Source organism: Balaenoptera acutorostrata, chromosome 6 (genome assembly GCF_949987535.1).
Source record: "Balaenoptera acutorostrata chromosome 6, mBalAcu1.1, whole genome shotgun sequence".
Classification (NCBI taxonomy): domain Eukaryota; kingdom Metazoa; phylum Chordata; class Mammalia; order Artiodactyla; family Balaenopteridae; genus Balaenoptera; species Balaenoptera acutorostrata.
Genome location: NC_080069.1, coordinates 117,588,816 through 117,604,355, shown reverse-complemented (window position 1 = coordinate 117,604,355; position 15,540 = coordinate 117,588,816). Strand labels below are relative to the sequence as shown.

General features: G+C 55.7%; 1 protein-coding gene across 4 annotated transcripts in view; it reads left to right on the top strand.

The window, feature by feature from the left end:
- The window catches only part of SH2D3C (SH2 domain containing 3C), a 30,633-nt gene that overhangs the window by 11,938 nt on the left and 3,155 nt on the right, over positions 1-15,540 (top strand). For 2 of the 4 annotated variants that reach the window (XM_057549279.1, XM_007194636.3), the window contains 7 exons: positions 798-837; positions 8,072-8,200; positions 9,307-9,761; positions 11,064-11,188; positions 12,698-13,221; positions 14,146-14,261; positions 14,829-15,000. In XM_057549279.1, the coding sequence (XP_057405262.1) occupies positions 798-837; positions 8,072-8,200; positions 9,307-9,761; positions 11,064-11,188; positions 12,698-13,221; positions 14,146-14,261; positions 14,829-15,000 (1,561 nt within the window). Of the gene's footprint in view, positions 1-797; positions 838-3,950; positions 4,123-8,071; positions 8,201-9,306; positions 9,762-11,063; positions 11,189-12,697; positions 13,222-14,145; positions 14,262-14,828; positions 15,001-15,540 lie in introns of those variants that run through there. The other 2 variants (XM_057549281.1, XM_057549280.1) reach the window with 2 other exon arrangements.

Sequence of the window (15,540 nt, the reverse complement as noted above, 5' to 3'; positions counted from 1 at the left end):
GTGGGGAGCAGGGGCGTGGCGGGGGGGCAGATCAGCAGTCCTGCTTTGGATACGAAAGTCAAAATGACTTCAGACACCTGAGAGGAGATGCTGAGGAGACAGTTGGGTTTCTGAGTCTGGTGTTGAAGGGGCAGGTCCAGGCTGCATCGGAGAAGGGAGGGCATTTAAAGCCAAGGACTGGGGGAAGTGGCTCACGGAAGCCCTCACAAGGAAGGGTGATATCTATTTGGCACCTGGGAAAAACAGCCACCCCCAGCCTGTGGCCTCTCCAGACCCCATCCTGACCACCTCTTAGGGGAGGGGATCAATTCCGCAGCCAAATGTCACCAGCAATGGCGTCATGATGTACCCCTGGGTGGGTCACTCTGCACTAGGGAATGAGGGTCGGGCGGGAGGAAAGGAGGCTGAGGCCCAGCCTGGGGCCGCCAACTGTGGAGTGAGGGAGGAGGTGGGAAGCGAACACCAGGAGAGTGCAGCATCCTGAAGCTGGTTGAAGATAGCAATTCAGGAGCAGGCCCCGTGTTAAGCATGTAACCTTCACCAGCTCCCAGAGTCCTCGAGACAACCCGATGAAACAGAGGCTATCATTACCCTGATTTACAGACAGGAAACAGGCTCAGAGAGGTGATGGGACTTGCCCAGGGTCGCACAGCTGGAGAGTGGAGGAGTAGCCCAGCCAACAGATTCCAGCAAGTGCTGTCAGCTGCAGTGCCCCCTCCTGCCTGCAGGTGGGCAGAGACTGGCAGCTGGGGAGCCAGGCAGGGCTGGGAACACTCACTTTTCTTCTCTCCTTCCAGGGCCACTGGAGAGCTGGAGGCTGGCGGGGACTATGTGAAGGTAAGAGGGGCTGGGAGGGGACACTGGAGGGCCCAGAGTCTGTTCCAGGAAGGGCAGAGTCCTTTTCTGGCCTTGTTAGGAGCCAGATCTCACCGACTGTTCCCAGCAGGAGAAGGTCTAGGAGTCAGGGCAGCGTGTGGGGTCTGCTTTCAATCCCAGCATCTTCTTCCCATGCCTTCCATCATTCTTTCCTGGCCCCAAACTCAGGACTTCCCAATGTTTGTTACTACCAGACTCCATCCAGCTGCCAGCTGGACAGGGCCCTAAGGGCGCCTCCATGCGAAGACCGGCTCTAATCCCACTTGGTCTCTGAGCGTGTGCTGGTGCCGGGAGGTGGCAGCAGGAAAGGATGACTCAGTTCCTCATCACAGATAATGGGCACAGTCACATCGATCATAAGCTTAATTTGTCCTGGGCACTGAGAATGTTGAAAATGCAGTTTTGAAATAATAACGATAACAACAATAACACGACAGAACATTTTGAGTGCCTATTGTGTGCAGAGCCCTGTGCTGGCTGCTAGCTCTGGGAGTCAGTTCTGAGCTCTTTACATGAATGAGGTCTGTGACTTCTTCCCTCATCACTGGGCAGTGAGGGCTTTCTTGTGCCCATTTACAGATGGGAAATTTGAGGCCCAGAGAAGTGCAGTGACTTGCCCACAACCACACAGCTACTGCAGGGCAGAACTGGGATTGCTGTCCAAGTTTATTTGATGCCAAGACCATGGACAGAGCCCTTGGCCTTCCACATCCCGGAGCACCCACCCTGAGCCAGGTCCCCTGCCGAGTATGGAGCACACAGCAGAGGGCAAGGAGCACCAGGCCCTGTGTTCCAAGGGCTCCTGGCCCATGTGGGGACCAGGGCAGAACCACACAATGGTTTGGGCTTGTGTTTTGTAATTTAGCAGACCCAGATTTTAGTCCCAGATCTGCCACTTATTTGCCACATGACTTTGGGTGTGTGTGTCACCTCTCTGAGCCTCAGTGTTCACCTGTGTGAAATGAGGTAACAGTGGTGCTTCCAAACCAGGGTTGCTATGGGCTCAATGAGTCCATGCCCATGAAGGGGAGATCTGGGCCTGGAACAGAGCAGGCCAGGCTGGTTCCTGACCCCAGGACATTCCATCACCCAAGATGCTGCCTGTCAAGCTCCGTGTAAGTGACTAGTAATGAGCTCTGTGGGAAGTGCTCACATTGCTGTCCCCCACCATCCCCAGAAGGCTCAGATAAGAAGCCATTGGAGCTCCAGAGGTAGGGGATGACTTTCAGCTCAGGAGCTGGGGATGGGGAGATCAAGGAAGGCTTTCTGGAGGAGGAGGCATTGAAGCCAAGCCATTGCAGTTGACCAGGAATATTCACCAACATCCTCTCTCCAAACAGAAAGCTGGAAAGGAGATAAAGATAAGCAGAGATGGGTGGTAGAGTGATCCAGGCAGAGTTAAGAGTGTGGGCGCGGTCAGAAAGCAAGCTTGAGTGAGCCCAGGAATTGCAGCCCGGGGCTGCAGCAAGTTGAGCAGGAGCTGCTCCTGGGGTTTGGGCCCTGGCTCCTCATCCCGAGCCCTGACACCACAGGGGAACAGAGGCCTCAGGTAGAACCAGCACCAAAGCCAGTGGTGGACAACACAGGGGCATATTTCAGCACCCCGTAAGTCCCAGCTGCCTGGCAATGTAATGAGAGCCCCATCATTGATGGTAGTGAGATCCCTGTGAGGATTAGCTTTGTATTTTTCCCTTAGTTTACTGGGCTGAAAAATGTAATTTAAAAATGCTATAAAAGAAATAATACCTGCTCACTGGAGCTGAGCTGAGACCTGCTATTCACTGCATGTATCATTGCCTCTGTGCTGACCTTGTGTCCAAGTCTTTGGCTGAAGAGATGGTATATGACTATTTAGTGTTCTCTTTCACACAACTTGGTTTTCAAATAAATATAATAAGATCTTCAGATAGAAAAACAAAAAACAAAAAAAACAAACAAAAAAAACCAATCCCTTGAAGGATGAACTCAAAAGAATGTTAGTTGTAGCGTCAAGCCTCAGAAGAGGGTGGAATCAATAGTCGGTTACCAAAAGTCCATTCCTGACCTTACGTACTCAGCTTCCAGACTCCAGGGTTTCTTAGACCGTGATGTGAGCACTTTGATTCTAAGGCAAGGATTCTAAACTTCCAAGACCATAAAATTCCAAGCTCCATGATCAGAGCTTCAGATGTATTTACAGAAAATAATCAAATATCTGAGACCCAGAGAGGTGGACTCACCTGCCTAAGGCCTGTCAAAAGGATTTGAACTCCAGGCCTGACTGATGCAGAGTCAGTGATGACCCCCTTTGTGCTGAAGAGCCTATGATTCTAGGACCAAAAGTCCAGATTCTAAGACACTAAGCTTGAAAACAATAGCAGGCATTTATTGAGCACTTATTTTATGTCTGGCAACTTACATGCATCAGCTCAGCCAATGCTAACAAGAGTTCTGTGAGGTCAGCACAGGTATGTTTTCCAAATGAGTAAATCTGGGCTCCAGGAGAAGGGACTGGTTGGGTGGAGGTGGGGCATCGCTAGTTGAACCCAGGTTGATTCCCAAACCATTGAGCCTTACTGAGTCTCTGCCCTCCCCACCCCCCCAAGTCTGTCAGTGGAATATCCCGCAATTCCCAGCAGGGTCCCTGATTCCAGATCAGAGATGAGAAATCCTGGGCTCTGGGAGATTTCCTGAGGCCACAAAGGACTTGGTCAAACATATAGAGGGATTTTTCCAGCTTTAGATATGATTTAATTCAAAGTCTCTGCCCGCTCCGGGTCAGTGAGGGGTGAGACGAGTGGGGGCGGCAGGACCCCCCCCCTCCCTTGCCGGCCCAGGGGTCCCCACCCCATCCTTCTGCCCCCCGTGAAGCCCCCCTTGGCTGGTCCCCCGTTCAGCATCCCCGGACTACAGGCTGCCGGGGCGCGCGGGGCTGGAGCTCTGGGGGCTAGGGGCGGGGAGCCGGGGGCGGGCGGAGGGAGGAACAATGGCCCCCTCCCCTCCCGGGGCCGGCTGGAGGGTGGGGTCTCCCCGCCCCGCCTCCCCGCTCCTCCCCCGACAAGGCGATGAGGTAATCGCGCCGCCGAGAGGCAAGCGCAGCCGGTGCCCAGCCCGGTCGGTCCCGCGCCCCTGCCCCGCCGGCAGCCGTTCCCCGCACCGTCCCGGCCCTGGCCGCCCGGCCCCACCATGACCGAGCGGTGCAGCCTGTGGAGCGCCCTGTCGGCCGCCGCCTGCTGCTTCTACCGCGGCTCCTTCGTGCAGGTGCAGGTGAGGGGGCGGCTCGGCCCCCGCCAGGCGCTCCGGGCTGGGACCCCTGGCCGCTCGCCCCCGGAGCCAGGGAGCCGCAGCCCGTGACGCCGCGCAGGGTCCGGCCGGGCAGGGGCTGCGGGCTGCAGGCTGAGGGCTGCGGGAGGGGGCGGGGTCTCCCCAACCTCACCTCTGGGCGCCCAGACGCTCCGCAGGGTGAGGGTCCAGCTGCCACTCCCGAAACTCGGGGCTGCGGAGGCTGCCGTTCCGGTCCTGCCTCCTCTGCAGGATGGAGCTGAGCTGGGGCGTTGGGTACCTGGAGATGGGGTCGCCGGCGTCCTGCCGGTCCTCCAGCGAGCACTCCGGCCCCTGCGGCTGACCCGGGCAGCCTGACTCCCCATTGTACCGGGGGCGCTGGGCTGGGGTCCAAAGGCTGAGTGAGGGGTGGGAAGCTGAGGGGATGCTGCGGGTGCCGAGGCTGGGGCCAGAGCGCCTGCAACCCTCCTGCCCTCTAGGTGGGCTCGGGCGTGCTCCGGGCGCGGGTCTCCTAGCCCAGCTGGCCGGTCAGTGCGGGACGGCGCTGTGACGGTGAAAGGGTTAAACGGAAGGGGGTGGAGGGGAGGACCCGGACCCCGCCTCTCTGCGGAGCATCATCTGGGGATGGCTTTGCTTAGGGTTGCGAGACTGAAGGGAGCTAAAGGGGGCTTGCTGGGCACCGGCTGGTGAGAAGGGGTTAAGACCCTGACCCGGGGTCTCCGCGCTTTTGCCTCCCGAGCCCCCTGGGGGACGCGGGGCGCATCACCTCTGCGCTCCCCCAGGCTCACACACGCTCCGAGCCCGCCTGAATGACTGCCCCGCCGGCGGCTGAGCGCAGCATCCCTGCACCCGCCAATCAGGCGCTCGCAGGCCGGGAGGCGGTGAGATCATCTCTGGCCAATAGCAGTGCACCGGGAGCAGGGATGCTGCATTCGCGCCCCAGCACCCACCCTCCTTGGGAGCTAGGGACCCCCGGGTCGAAGGTGAGGAAGCACAGGGACCCTAGGGTTCCCTAACCTCAGGTGTGTGGGAGGACCAAGTTTGTCCCTCCAGATTCTCCCTGACCACTGATTATGGTTGGAAAAGTGGAGCCCAATCTCCCACCCCCCATTTACAGATGAAGCTACCCAGGCCCAGAAAGGGAAAGTGATTGGCTCAAGGTCACACAGTGGCAGGCAGAGTCTCGAGGCCAGGTTCTTTACCACACAGCCCCCTCCCCTTCTTTGCCCCCTGTCCCTCTTGCTCCAGCTGTGGAACTGGGGCAACTTCTCAATTGCATGCTCTTTGTCAAGGAGAAGGAGTCTCCCCTGTGACTTCCACTCTTCCCTCTCCAGGGTGTGGTGTGGTATAGGAGAGGGGCCAGGACCCTGAAGAATAGGGAACCCCATGGAAGAGTGTAGGTATCTGAGTTAGCTAATCTCAGTTCACCCCGGACCTCCCTGCCTTTCTGGGGTATTGGTTTCTACCCTGGGCGGGGGATGTACAGAATCCCCATCCTCAGGCCCTGCCTTTCCCTGAGCACTCATCTCCATCACCCACTCCCACCATCTGTCCCCAGAGCCCTACAGGTACCTCAAAGCCCAAATTTTTATGGGCCCATCCCCAAGCTGCTCCTGCCCCAGCCTTGCCCATCTTGCAGAGTGTCTCACTGTCCTCACAGGCTCTCTACCTGGAATCCTCTCTGACCCCCGCGCTCTTCCCCACACCTGATCAATGGTTGTGTAAACACCCTTCCCCCAGTTCCCATCCCCACGCCCCACCCTTCCCTGCCATTGCCTGGAAAACACTAGGCCATCTCCACGCAGTGGATGGAACCTGCCCCAACACTTTAAAAACCTTCTGCAGCTCTGCTGTGGCCTCTGGGTAAACCCCAGCTCCCCAAGGCAGCCTCACAGCCCTGACGTGCCTGCCCTTGTCACCCCCAGCCCTTTCGAAGCTTCTCCTCCCGCCCCCAGGGCCTTGGCTCTGCCTACAGGGCCCTGACTCTGCCACTGTCTTCCCAGAGCTCTTTCCTGCCCACCTGCCTGTCCCCACCCTGACGCTTTTGCTTGGCTCAATCAGGTCTCAGTGGAGACGTCACCTCTTCAGGGACTCCCTGACCAGATGAGGAGGGACATGCTCATCTGCTCCTGGAGCTCCCTGTGCATCTCTGAACATCCAGAGACCCTGGGGTTGCTTGTCAGTATCTGTGTGGCTCCCCCAGGACAGAGGCCACCTGTCCTGATGACCTTGAGCTCAGCCCCGGGCACAGGACCTGTCCCAGAGTAGGGGTTCAGTGTTGAAAAAATGGAGTCAGAGACTCTAGATATCTCTGAAGCTGGGAACCAAGATGTCTTGGCAGCAGTGTAGACTGAGGTAAATCAAGGCAGTGGGAGCAGAGGGGTGGAGAATGGAGCATCAGGGTTAGGCTCTGAGAACTGTGAAAGGTCAGAGGAGGCAGGGAGCAGACTGGAGGACGCGGGACCCTGGTGAGGAGCGGGTCCTGGGGAGAGATTGCCCTTTAGTGCCCCTCTTCATCTGTCCCGCTGCCTGGCCAGGTCTGGGCCATATCTATCTGTCCTGGACCAGCCATCATTGTGGCCTGGAAATGGGGAAAGGGAGAGGAAGCAATGTCACATGTTCTGGCAGTGACAAGGACATCTGTGGGCTAGTTGCAGTGCTCTGGAGTATTGTCTCCTTCATCCTTGCAATCCTGTGAAGCAGGTTCTGCAATTGTTCCCATTTTACAGAGGAAGAAACTGAGGCCCGGGGAACTCACACAAGACAGCCAGGATTGGGCTGGGCTTCATGGTGGGGGCACACCTGGCAGCAGGGGCTCCCCTTCCCCTGTTCTTAGGCCTCCAACCCCAGGCCACAGTAACCAGGAAACCAGGAATCTCCCCCTTGGGCAGGTGGAAGGGGGGATCCTGAGCATTATCTCCAGTGAGTGACCTCAGACTTCCCTGCTGGGCTGCAGTTTCCCCATCTAGCAAGGATTGCTTGAGACAGCAAGGAAGAAAGGGCTTTGGGAACTGTAGAGGACATCACAGGTGTCTTTAGGCAGTGGGGTGCTCTGCTACCCTGTTTGTAGCTGCCTCCTCGACGCCTGTATGAGTCACTGTCCCAGAATGTATCCTCGTACATTCAGCCCTGTTTTTGTCCATGCTTTTGCCTGGGTACCTGCTGTGTTATATACTTGTAGAAATCCTCCCTCCCTCCACTTCAAGATCAGTTTGGTGTCTTTGGTGCAGAATGAGTGTTTGTGATTGCCGTATCCTCCAGGAAGTCTTCCTGGACCACTCCACCTGGCCTAGACTTCATCTCCTCCCTTTGAAAAGCTACTCGGCTCTTTGCCGCTGTCCAGTGTTGTGGTGCTGACCTCAAATGTTCATGTCGCTTTTTAAAAAAAATTTTTTTAAAATATTTATTTGGCTGCATCAGACCTTAGTTGCAGCGCACAGGATTCTCTCTAGTTGTGGCATACGGGCTCAGTAGTTGCAGTGCACAGGCTCTCTTGTTGTGGCACGCAAGCTCTAAAGCGCGCTCTTAGTTGCCCCGCGGCATGTGGGATCTTAGTTCCCTGACCAGGGATCAAACCTGTGTCCTCTGCATTGGAAGGCGGATTCTTAACCACTTGACCACCAGGGAAGTCCCTCAAATGCTGATGTCCCTTTTGCCTCCCCTCTTAGACTAGGAGCTTCCTTGAGGACAGGTTTATTTATTGACTTATCTACCCTGGCACATAGTTCAGAGCCTAGAACACAGTAGGCACTTTTTGGTGGATTTAATTGAGATTCCGTTACTCCTGCTGGGATAGGGACTCATGCGTGAGGATCTGTGCCTAAGTGTTCCCAGGGTCCCAGGATGGAATGAGTTCCCCTGGGGTGGGGGAGGTTGGGAGGGAAGGAGGAAGGGGCTTCAGTTTGGATGCCAACTTTTGCTGTCTCCTGCCCAGTTCTCCAAGGAGAAGTACATCCTGGACTCATCGCCTGAGAAATTGCACAAGGAGTTGGAGGAAGAGCTCAAACTCAGCAGCACAGATCTCCGCAGCCACGCCTGGTACCATGGCCGCATCCCCCGTGAGGTGAGCGGGCCCTGAGCGGGGACCTCAACTCTAGACCCACCGCCTTGGCCAGCCCCAGCCCAGAGAAGCTCTGACTATTGTTTGGTGGGCTCAATCAGAGTAGCCTGGGATGAGGTCTAGTTCTGCCATCTACTGACTGTGTGACCTTGAACAAGTCACTTCACCTCTCTGAGCCCCAGTTTCCTTATCTATAAGATGGAGGATAATAATAGTGCCTACCTTAAAGGTTGGTTGTGAGAATTAAATGAACTAATGCATGTGAAGTTCTTAACACGATGTCTGACATGCAGTGAACTCAATGAACATTGTCCTTTATGGTGGTGGTGGTTATTATTACTACGATTATTTTTACTGTTATTGTTATAGGTCTATACATCAGCCTCTTGTGTGTTTGGTCAGTGCGTATCAGTCCTTAGGCTACTCAGTTCTGACAAAGTTGAATTTCTGGGCTGAGGCTAATAGTCACCTGTTCCCTTTTACATTCGTGCTGTAAATCTTTGTCAAGCATCAGCTCTGTCAGGTCCTGTGCTGGGCACCAAGGATGCAGAGATAAAATAGGTGGTGGCTTCCCTTGAGGGCTGGTATCCCAGGGTGGGGGTTGACAGGCAGGCAGACCGTCAGAGCCCAGTGGGAGAAGTGCAAGAATGGAGTACCCAGCAGGGAGTGTGGGCTGCCCCGGGGAAGGGGTGCTGAGGAGAGAGGCCATTGTGAGATGGATAGGAGTTCACCAGGTGGGCAGGACGGGAAGGATGTTCCAGGCAGAGAAAGTAGCTTGAGGTACAAAGGCCCAGAGATGTGCCAGAGCACTGGGTGTTTGGAGGAACGAGGACTGAGACTCCACTCTGCGCAACGTGAGACCTGAGAAGGAGTAGGTCTGAGACCTGAGGTTCAGATCATGGCGACCCCCATCCCAGGGTGTCATGTCCTCCCATGCCTGAGCCTCTGTTCCCCGGACCCAGGGCCTCTGGCTGAGTTGCACCCTCTGAATCTGGGTCAGAGGGTGCAACTCCCAAGCTTCAGAGATCTCTGTTCACTGTGTCCCCCAGATCCGGGGTCTGGCCCTCTCTGCCCCTGCCCTGCTCCAGCCTGACCCTTGCCTCTCGCAGGTCTCCGAGACCCTGGTGCAGCGCAATGGTGACTTCCTCATCCGGGACTCGCTCACCAGCCTGGGCGACTATGTGCTCACCTGCCGCTGGCGCAACCAGGCCTTGCACTTCAAGATCAACAAGGTGGTGGTGAAGGCGGGTGAGAGCTACACCCACATCCAGTACCTGTTCGAGCAGGAGAGCTTCGACCACGTGCCGGCCCTTGTGCGGTATCACGTGGGCAGCCGCAAGGCTGTGTCAGAGCAGAGTGGCGCCATCATCTACTGCCCCGTCAACCGCACCTTCCCGCTGCGCTACCTGGAGGCCTGCTACGGCCTGGGCCAGGGCAGTGGCAAGGCTACCAGCCCCGCCAGCCCCTCCGGCCCCAAGGGCAGCCACATGAAGCGGCGCAGCGTCACCATGACCGACGGGCTCACCGCCGACAAGGTCACCCGCAGTGATGGCTGCCCCACCAGGTGAGTGAGAACCTATGCTAGGCCTCAGGCTCCCCATCTGTCAAATGGGGGTGTTGGTAATGAGAGTGCTGGTGAGAAAGGGGAGGCCCAGTCACACGGGTCTGAGGTGCTATGACTGCCCTGGAGCCTTGGTGTGCGGGGAAGAACAGGAGGAAGCTCAGGCTGTGCTGAGTGGAGGTCTGGAGCGCAGGTTGCCATCCCAGCTCTGCTACAACTAGCTGTGCACCCTTGGCCCTGGCATTTCTCCTCTCTTGCCTCCACGTTCCTACCTATAAAAGGCCCTCACTCAGAAAGCCCCCTCTGGCCTAGGGGGAGCCCTGGGTGCTGTCCTGTCCCAGGCAGGGGCCTGGTCCTTGTTGCCAGCCCAACCCACCCCACCAAACTAGGCCAAGGTGGGCATCAGAGCAGAGGGCTTTGCAGGATGCAAGCCATTGCACAGGGAATGGAATGTTCTCAGCGACATTTTTGATGACACCCAGTTGTCTGGGGCTAGGTGACACCAGGCCCTGATCCCAGGAAAAGCCACAGCAGCCAATCATTCCTGAGGCCCTACTGTGTACCTGGCTCTCTCCTGGTGCTCTTGTGCCCAACTTCAGTGACTCCCACGTCCCCCTGGGAGGTGGCTTCTGTCCATGCCCCCACTTTGTAGATGAGGAAATAGGCTTGGAAAGGGGCAGCCACTTGCTAGAGAGTGGTAGGACCCAGATTCTAACCCAGGTCCTCAACTCCGAAGTCTGTGCCCCTAATTTCTATGGCCTCCCTGGCTGTTTGCAGCAAGACCTGCCATCCTGTGCCACCAGCACTTGGATAGGTCCCATCTCCCTGGGCCTGGGCTGGGTGCTGTCAGCCAAGGAATTGCTGGTTGGATACCCTGTGGGGAGTAGCCACTTGGCCTGTGGTTTGGAACCAGTGATCAAAACGGTGCTAGGATCCACAGGCCATGTGTGCCCAAGGCATCCTGGGTATAGTATGGGAGCAGTGAGGAGGGACCAGGCTGGTGGGCCTGGCTCCCTTGGCCTGCCCACTTTTCCTGCTAGCCCCTCTCCCCAGACTGTTCTGCAAGTTGGGGGCAAGGTTCCCAGGGAAGAGAACAGTTGTGCAGGTTGTGGACTGCACAAGCCTTTCCTCCTCTGGGCTTTAGTTTTTGTACCTGTCAGTTGGGAGGTTGGACTTGGTAATCTCCAAGCCTTTTCTGCCTTTGAAGTTGAGCAGATCTTGGATGGAGGCAGAGGTGGGGGTCCTAATGCTAGCTGAGGACCCTGACCTCTGGGCTCTCTGCTCATGAAGGTGTCTGCTCCACAGCACATCACTGCCCCACCCCCGGGAATCCATCCGCAACTGTGCGCTCAGCATGGACCAGATCCCAGACCTGCACTCTCCCGTGTCCCCCATCTCCGAGAGCCCCAGCTCCCCCGCCTATAGTACCGGTATGTCCAGCGGAGGGGGTAGGGGCAGGTGGGGGGATCTGGTGGGAGTAGCCTTGTGTGTGCACGTGTGCACTATCTTTGACTTCTGTTACAGTATGTGATCATGTGTGTTTCTACCTCTTTTCTGAGAGCAATGCCCTGCAAGAGTTGACACTAAAAACTTGCCAGCAGAACTATCGATGTTGACATGCAAAACATATCCATGGCTTGTTCGTTCTGCAACGACTCATTGAGTCCCTGTTGGGTACCAGGCACTGTGCATGTGGTTTCCAGTGCATTCTCCTGAATGTTACTGAATCCGGCTCCAATGCTGTGAAGTGCGTGTGGTCAGCAACACTCAGCCCCCATTGGTCAAGTGCCCCCGTGTGTGGTGCTCTGCCAGGCCCTGCATCGGCTGGGACTTAATGCGTCCCGGATTCCAAATGGTGGGCTCAAACCGGACTCGTCATGCTTGCTTTAGTCTTTTAAATAGACTTTTTCAGAAAAGTTCTAGATTCACAGCAAAATTGAGTAGGAAGCACAGAGCGCTGTGCTTTTTTTAAATACAAAGAAAATTTCTACTGTAGAAACATGCCGCTAGTTCATTTCTGGAAGAAAACAAGTGTTTTCAACAGGCCATACTGCATATTGTCCACCTGGCAGGAAAAGCTCGCAGGCAGAGGTGCATCCCGGGAGGAACCTTTGCTGGGAGACACTGTTGCCATGTTGCTGTCTATATGGGTAGTCGCAAATTCTTCTCTAAACACAGGCCTGCCAGCTTGTCATAACTGCCAACTTGCCTTCAAAACAATACCCTTGGGTGTAAATGTTAAAATGCCTTGCCACAAATTATTTATCGGACAATTTCTAAGCAACGCAGCTCAGGGAAGTACCCAGGAGTAAGGACTTAACACCTCGTTTTAAATCCCAGCTCTATGCCTTGCTGGCTGGGTGACCTCAGGCAGGTCAGCTGGCCTCTCTGAGCCTCAGTTTTCTCATCTGGAGAATGGGGATCATAAAAGTACTGACGCACAGGACGTTGAGAGGGTTAAACAGACTAATGTGCAGAGAAGGATCTCGCAGCCAGTAAAAGCTCAATAAACATCACCTCTAATTTTGGATGATGGTTACTGTTTTGACCGGTGTATCTCCAGCATGTCACCAGTTCCCAGGACACATGTACTCAATAAATCATTATTACTAATTCATTGAGAAATAATTCCACACGATGAACTCCAGCAAGTGCTTAGCTTCTCTGAATCACGGAAAGCTCCTTCAAGTAGCTCAGTCGTTCCCCAAGGCTACAGCAGCCTTAGGGTAGGAAAGTGAGACTCCTGGGGTCCAGGTAACTTCAGAGTACCACTGAGAGCTGGACAGTGTGCCAGAGTCTGCTGGGCTGGGCCTGGGTCCAGGGAGGTGGGGCTATCACCCATGTAGGGTGGATGGAGCCTGTCCTTTGGGAAGGGGGTGGGGGAACCTCACTGCGTGGGGAGTCATGGAAACTAGTCCTCTCTCTTTATCTCCCTGCAGTGACCCGTGTCCACGCCGCCCCTGCAGCCCCCTCAGCCACAGTGCTGCCTGCCTCCCCTGTCACCCGCCGCTCCAGTGAACCCCAGCTGTGTCCTGGAAGTGCCGGGGAGTCGGACAAGGGCCCTTACTCCAGCCCCTCCCACACCCGCTGCGAGGCCTCCCCATCACCGTCGCTCAGCAGCTACAGTGACCCGGACTCTGGCCATTACTGCCAGCTCCAGCCTCCTGTCCGTGGCAGCCGAGAATGGGCAGCAGCTGAGGCCTCCAGCCGCCAGGCCAGGAGCTATGGGGAGAGGCTTAAGGAACTGTCAGAAAATGGGGCCCCCGAAGGAGACTGGGGTAGGACCTTCACAGTCCCCATCGTGGAAGCCACCTCTTCCTTCAACCCGGCTACCTTCCAGTCACCACTGATCCCCAAAGATAACCGGCCACTGGAGATGGGCCTCCTGCGTAAGTTCAAGGAGCTGCTGGCAGAGGTCGATGCCCGGACGCTGGCCCAGCATGTCACCAAGGTTGACTGCCTGGTAGGTGCTGGGTGCGCACTGGGGCAGGAGCAGCACCTCCATCCTCTGGCTTGGGGACAGGGGTCAGGGTGGTGAGGAGCTGGCCCCAAATTCCCAAGTATAGCGAATGGGCCTGGATTCTGACTTCATGGCCGTCCTTCACTTGCTGTGTGACTCTGACTAATCACTTTACTTGGGCCCCAATTTTCTCCTTTAAAAAAAGCAAAACCCGAGATATTCTTGCTTCCTCCAGATGTCATTTTGGCACTGGAACCGAGGAGTCCTGAAAGCCAGTGGCGTCTGGCTCCCTGGGACATTTTTTGAGCCTGGGGAAAGTCAGTCTGGCTGGTCCAGGGAATACAAAAGGCCCGACTTCTCATCCCCACCCCCCCTAGTGGACAAAACTCATTGCCTAGGTCCATAAATTGTTAATGCCTGGGCCTTTGCTTTGAATGAATCTTGACCATCTAAGGACCCTGACTTGCTCTCTGTCTCAGTTTCCCTCTCTGAAGTTTGTGGCGGGAGGGCACTGACTGCTTGGTTGCACTGGTCTCTGAGCTCAAGAAGCAAGAAAAGAAACAGTGCTGAGATGTAGCTCTGTGAAGAGTGCTAGGCGTGAAGCGAGCAGCCCTGGGTTCTAGACCCACTGTGTGACCTTGGACAAGCCCTTTCCCCACCGGACCTCAGGTTTGCCTTCTGGAATAAGGGTGTCCTGGGCACCTCTGGCCCATGTCAGACACCTCTGGGCATTTTCCCATTTATCCCGCGTTTCACAGATGGGGAGAATGAGGCTCATTTTGCTCCATGTCGGAGGGTTAGCAGTAGAGCTGGAATTCAAACCCAGCCTCCCAGCCAGGCTGCCCTCCAAGATAAAGCTCCTTGCCTCCCAAATGGCTTGAGCTAGCCTTGACAGAAAATTAATCAGCCCTCTGGGCGTCCTTGTAGGTTGCTAGGATACTGGGCGTTACCAAGGAGATGCAGACCCTAATGGGAGTCCGCTGGGGCATGGAGCTGCTCACTCTCCCCCATGGCCGGCAGCTACGACTAGACCTGCTGGAAAGGTAAGGCGAGTACACAAGGGGACTTACGGGGAACCCCCTGGGCTACCGCGCGGCCCTTCGCTGTGGCCGGCTGGCCAATCACAGTCTCTCACCCCGGCTCCCAGGGGTTCTGGCCACGCCCCCTATCCCATTGACCAATCGCTCCTTCTCCATATCCAGCTCCAAGTAATCTTGGTTTCCCAAAGACCGAGTCCTTTATCTCCGAATTGACATTTTGCATCCTCTTGACCGATCACAATCCGTGAGCCTTGGCCCTCTCATCAGCTCTGGCTTCTCTCCTTTTCTTTCTTAGAACAGCTCTACCAGATGATTTCCGATGATTTCCGCTGATGGGTCACAAGCCTCTCAGCCTGGCCCTCTAGGGTCTCTGGCCCCGCCCCCTGACTTATACTAACCAATCAGAAGCCCTTAACTTTGCTTTTCCTCACTCTGGCCGCGCCCCCTAATCTCATTGACCCTTTACAATCTCTCGCTTTTGGCTCTGCCCTCCGCCCCTCGGCTCTCAACCACAAGGACCCCCAACCTTAGGTCCCTGGCCGCGCCCCTCTGACCTGGCTGCTCCGACAGGTTCCACACCATGTCCATCATGCTGGCCGTGGACATCCTGGGCTGCACGGGCTCCGCTGAGGAGCGGGCAGCTCTTCTGCACAAGACCATTCAGCTGGCGGCCGAGCTTCGGGGGACCATGGGCAACATGTTCAGCTTCGCTGCAGTCATGGGCGCCCTGGATATGGCCCAGGTACTGAGGGGCCTACGTAGAGCTGGGCATAAACTAGTCTCTGTCCGGAGGAGCCCTGGGATGTGTTCCTTTGGGATAGCTGTATACTGAATCAGGAAGAACTTTGTGACCTTCTAGGCAGCATTGGTGACAGGGTAACTGGGAGAACTGAGTCCTTTAAGTGCTGACCTGCTCCCAGACAAAGTCTTCCCTTTTCCCTGCTCTCAGTTTCCCTACCTGTAAAATGAATGAGGAGCATTATATGAGTGTAAAGAATAAATATAAAATGGCACTCATTTAGCAATCACTGACTATATGCTAGGTGCTACATCGAGTACTTTAGAAGCACCGATTCCTAAAAAAAAAAATCTCATGAAGGTAGTGCCTTTATTGTTCTCATTTCACTTATGGAGAAACTGAGGCAGAGCAGTACTTGCCTAAAGTCACATTCAGAGGCTGAAAAAGCTGGGATTCAAACTAGGTCTGTAATTTCACAGCCCGGACCTCATCCACACTACACTTCCTCTCCTTTGCCTCGTCAACAGTGACAGCAGGGTCCCA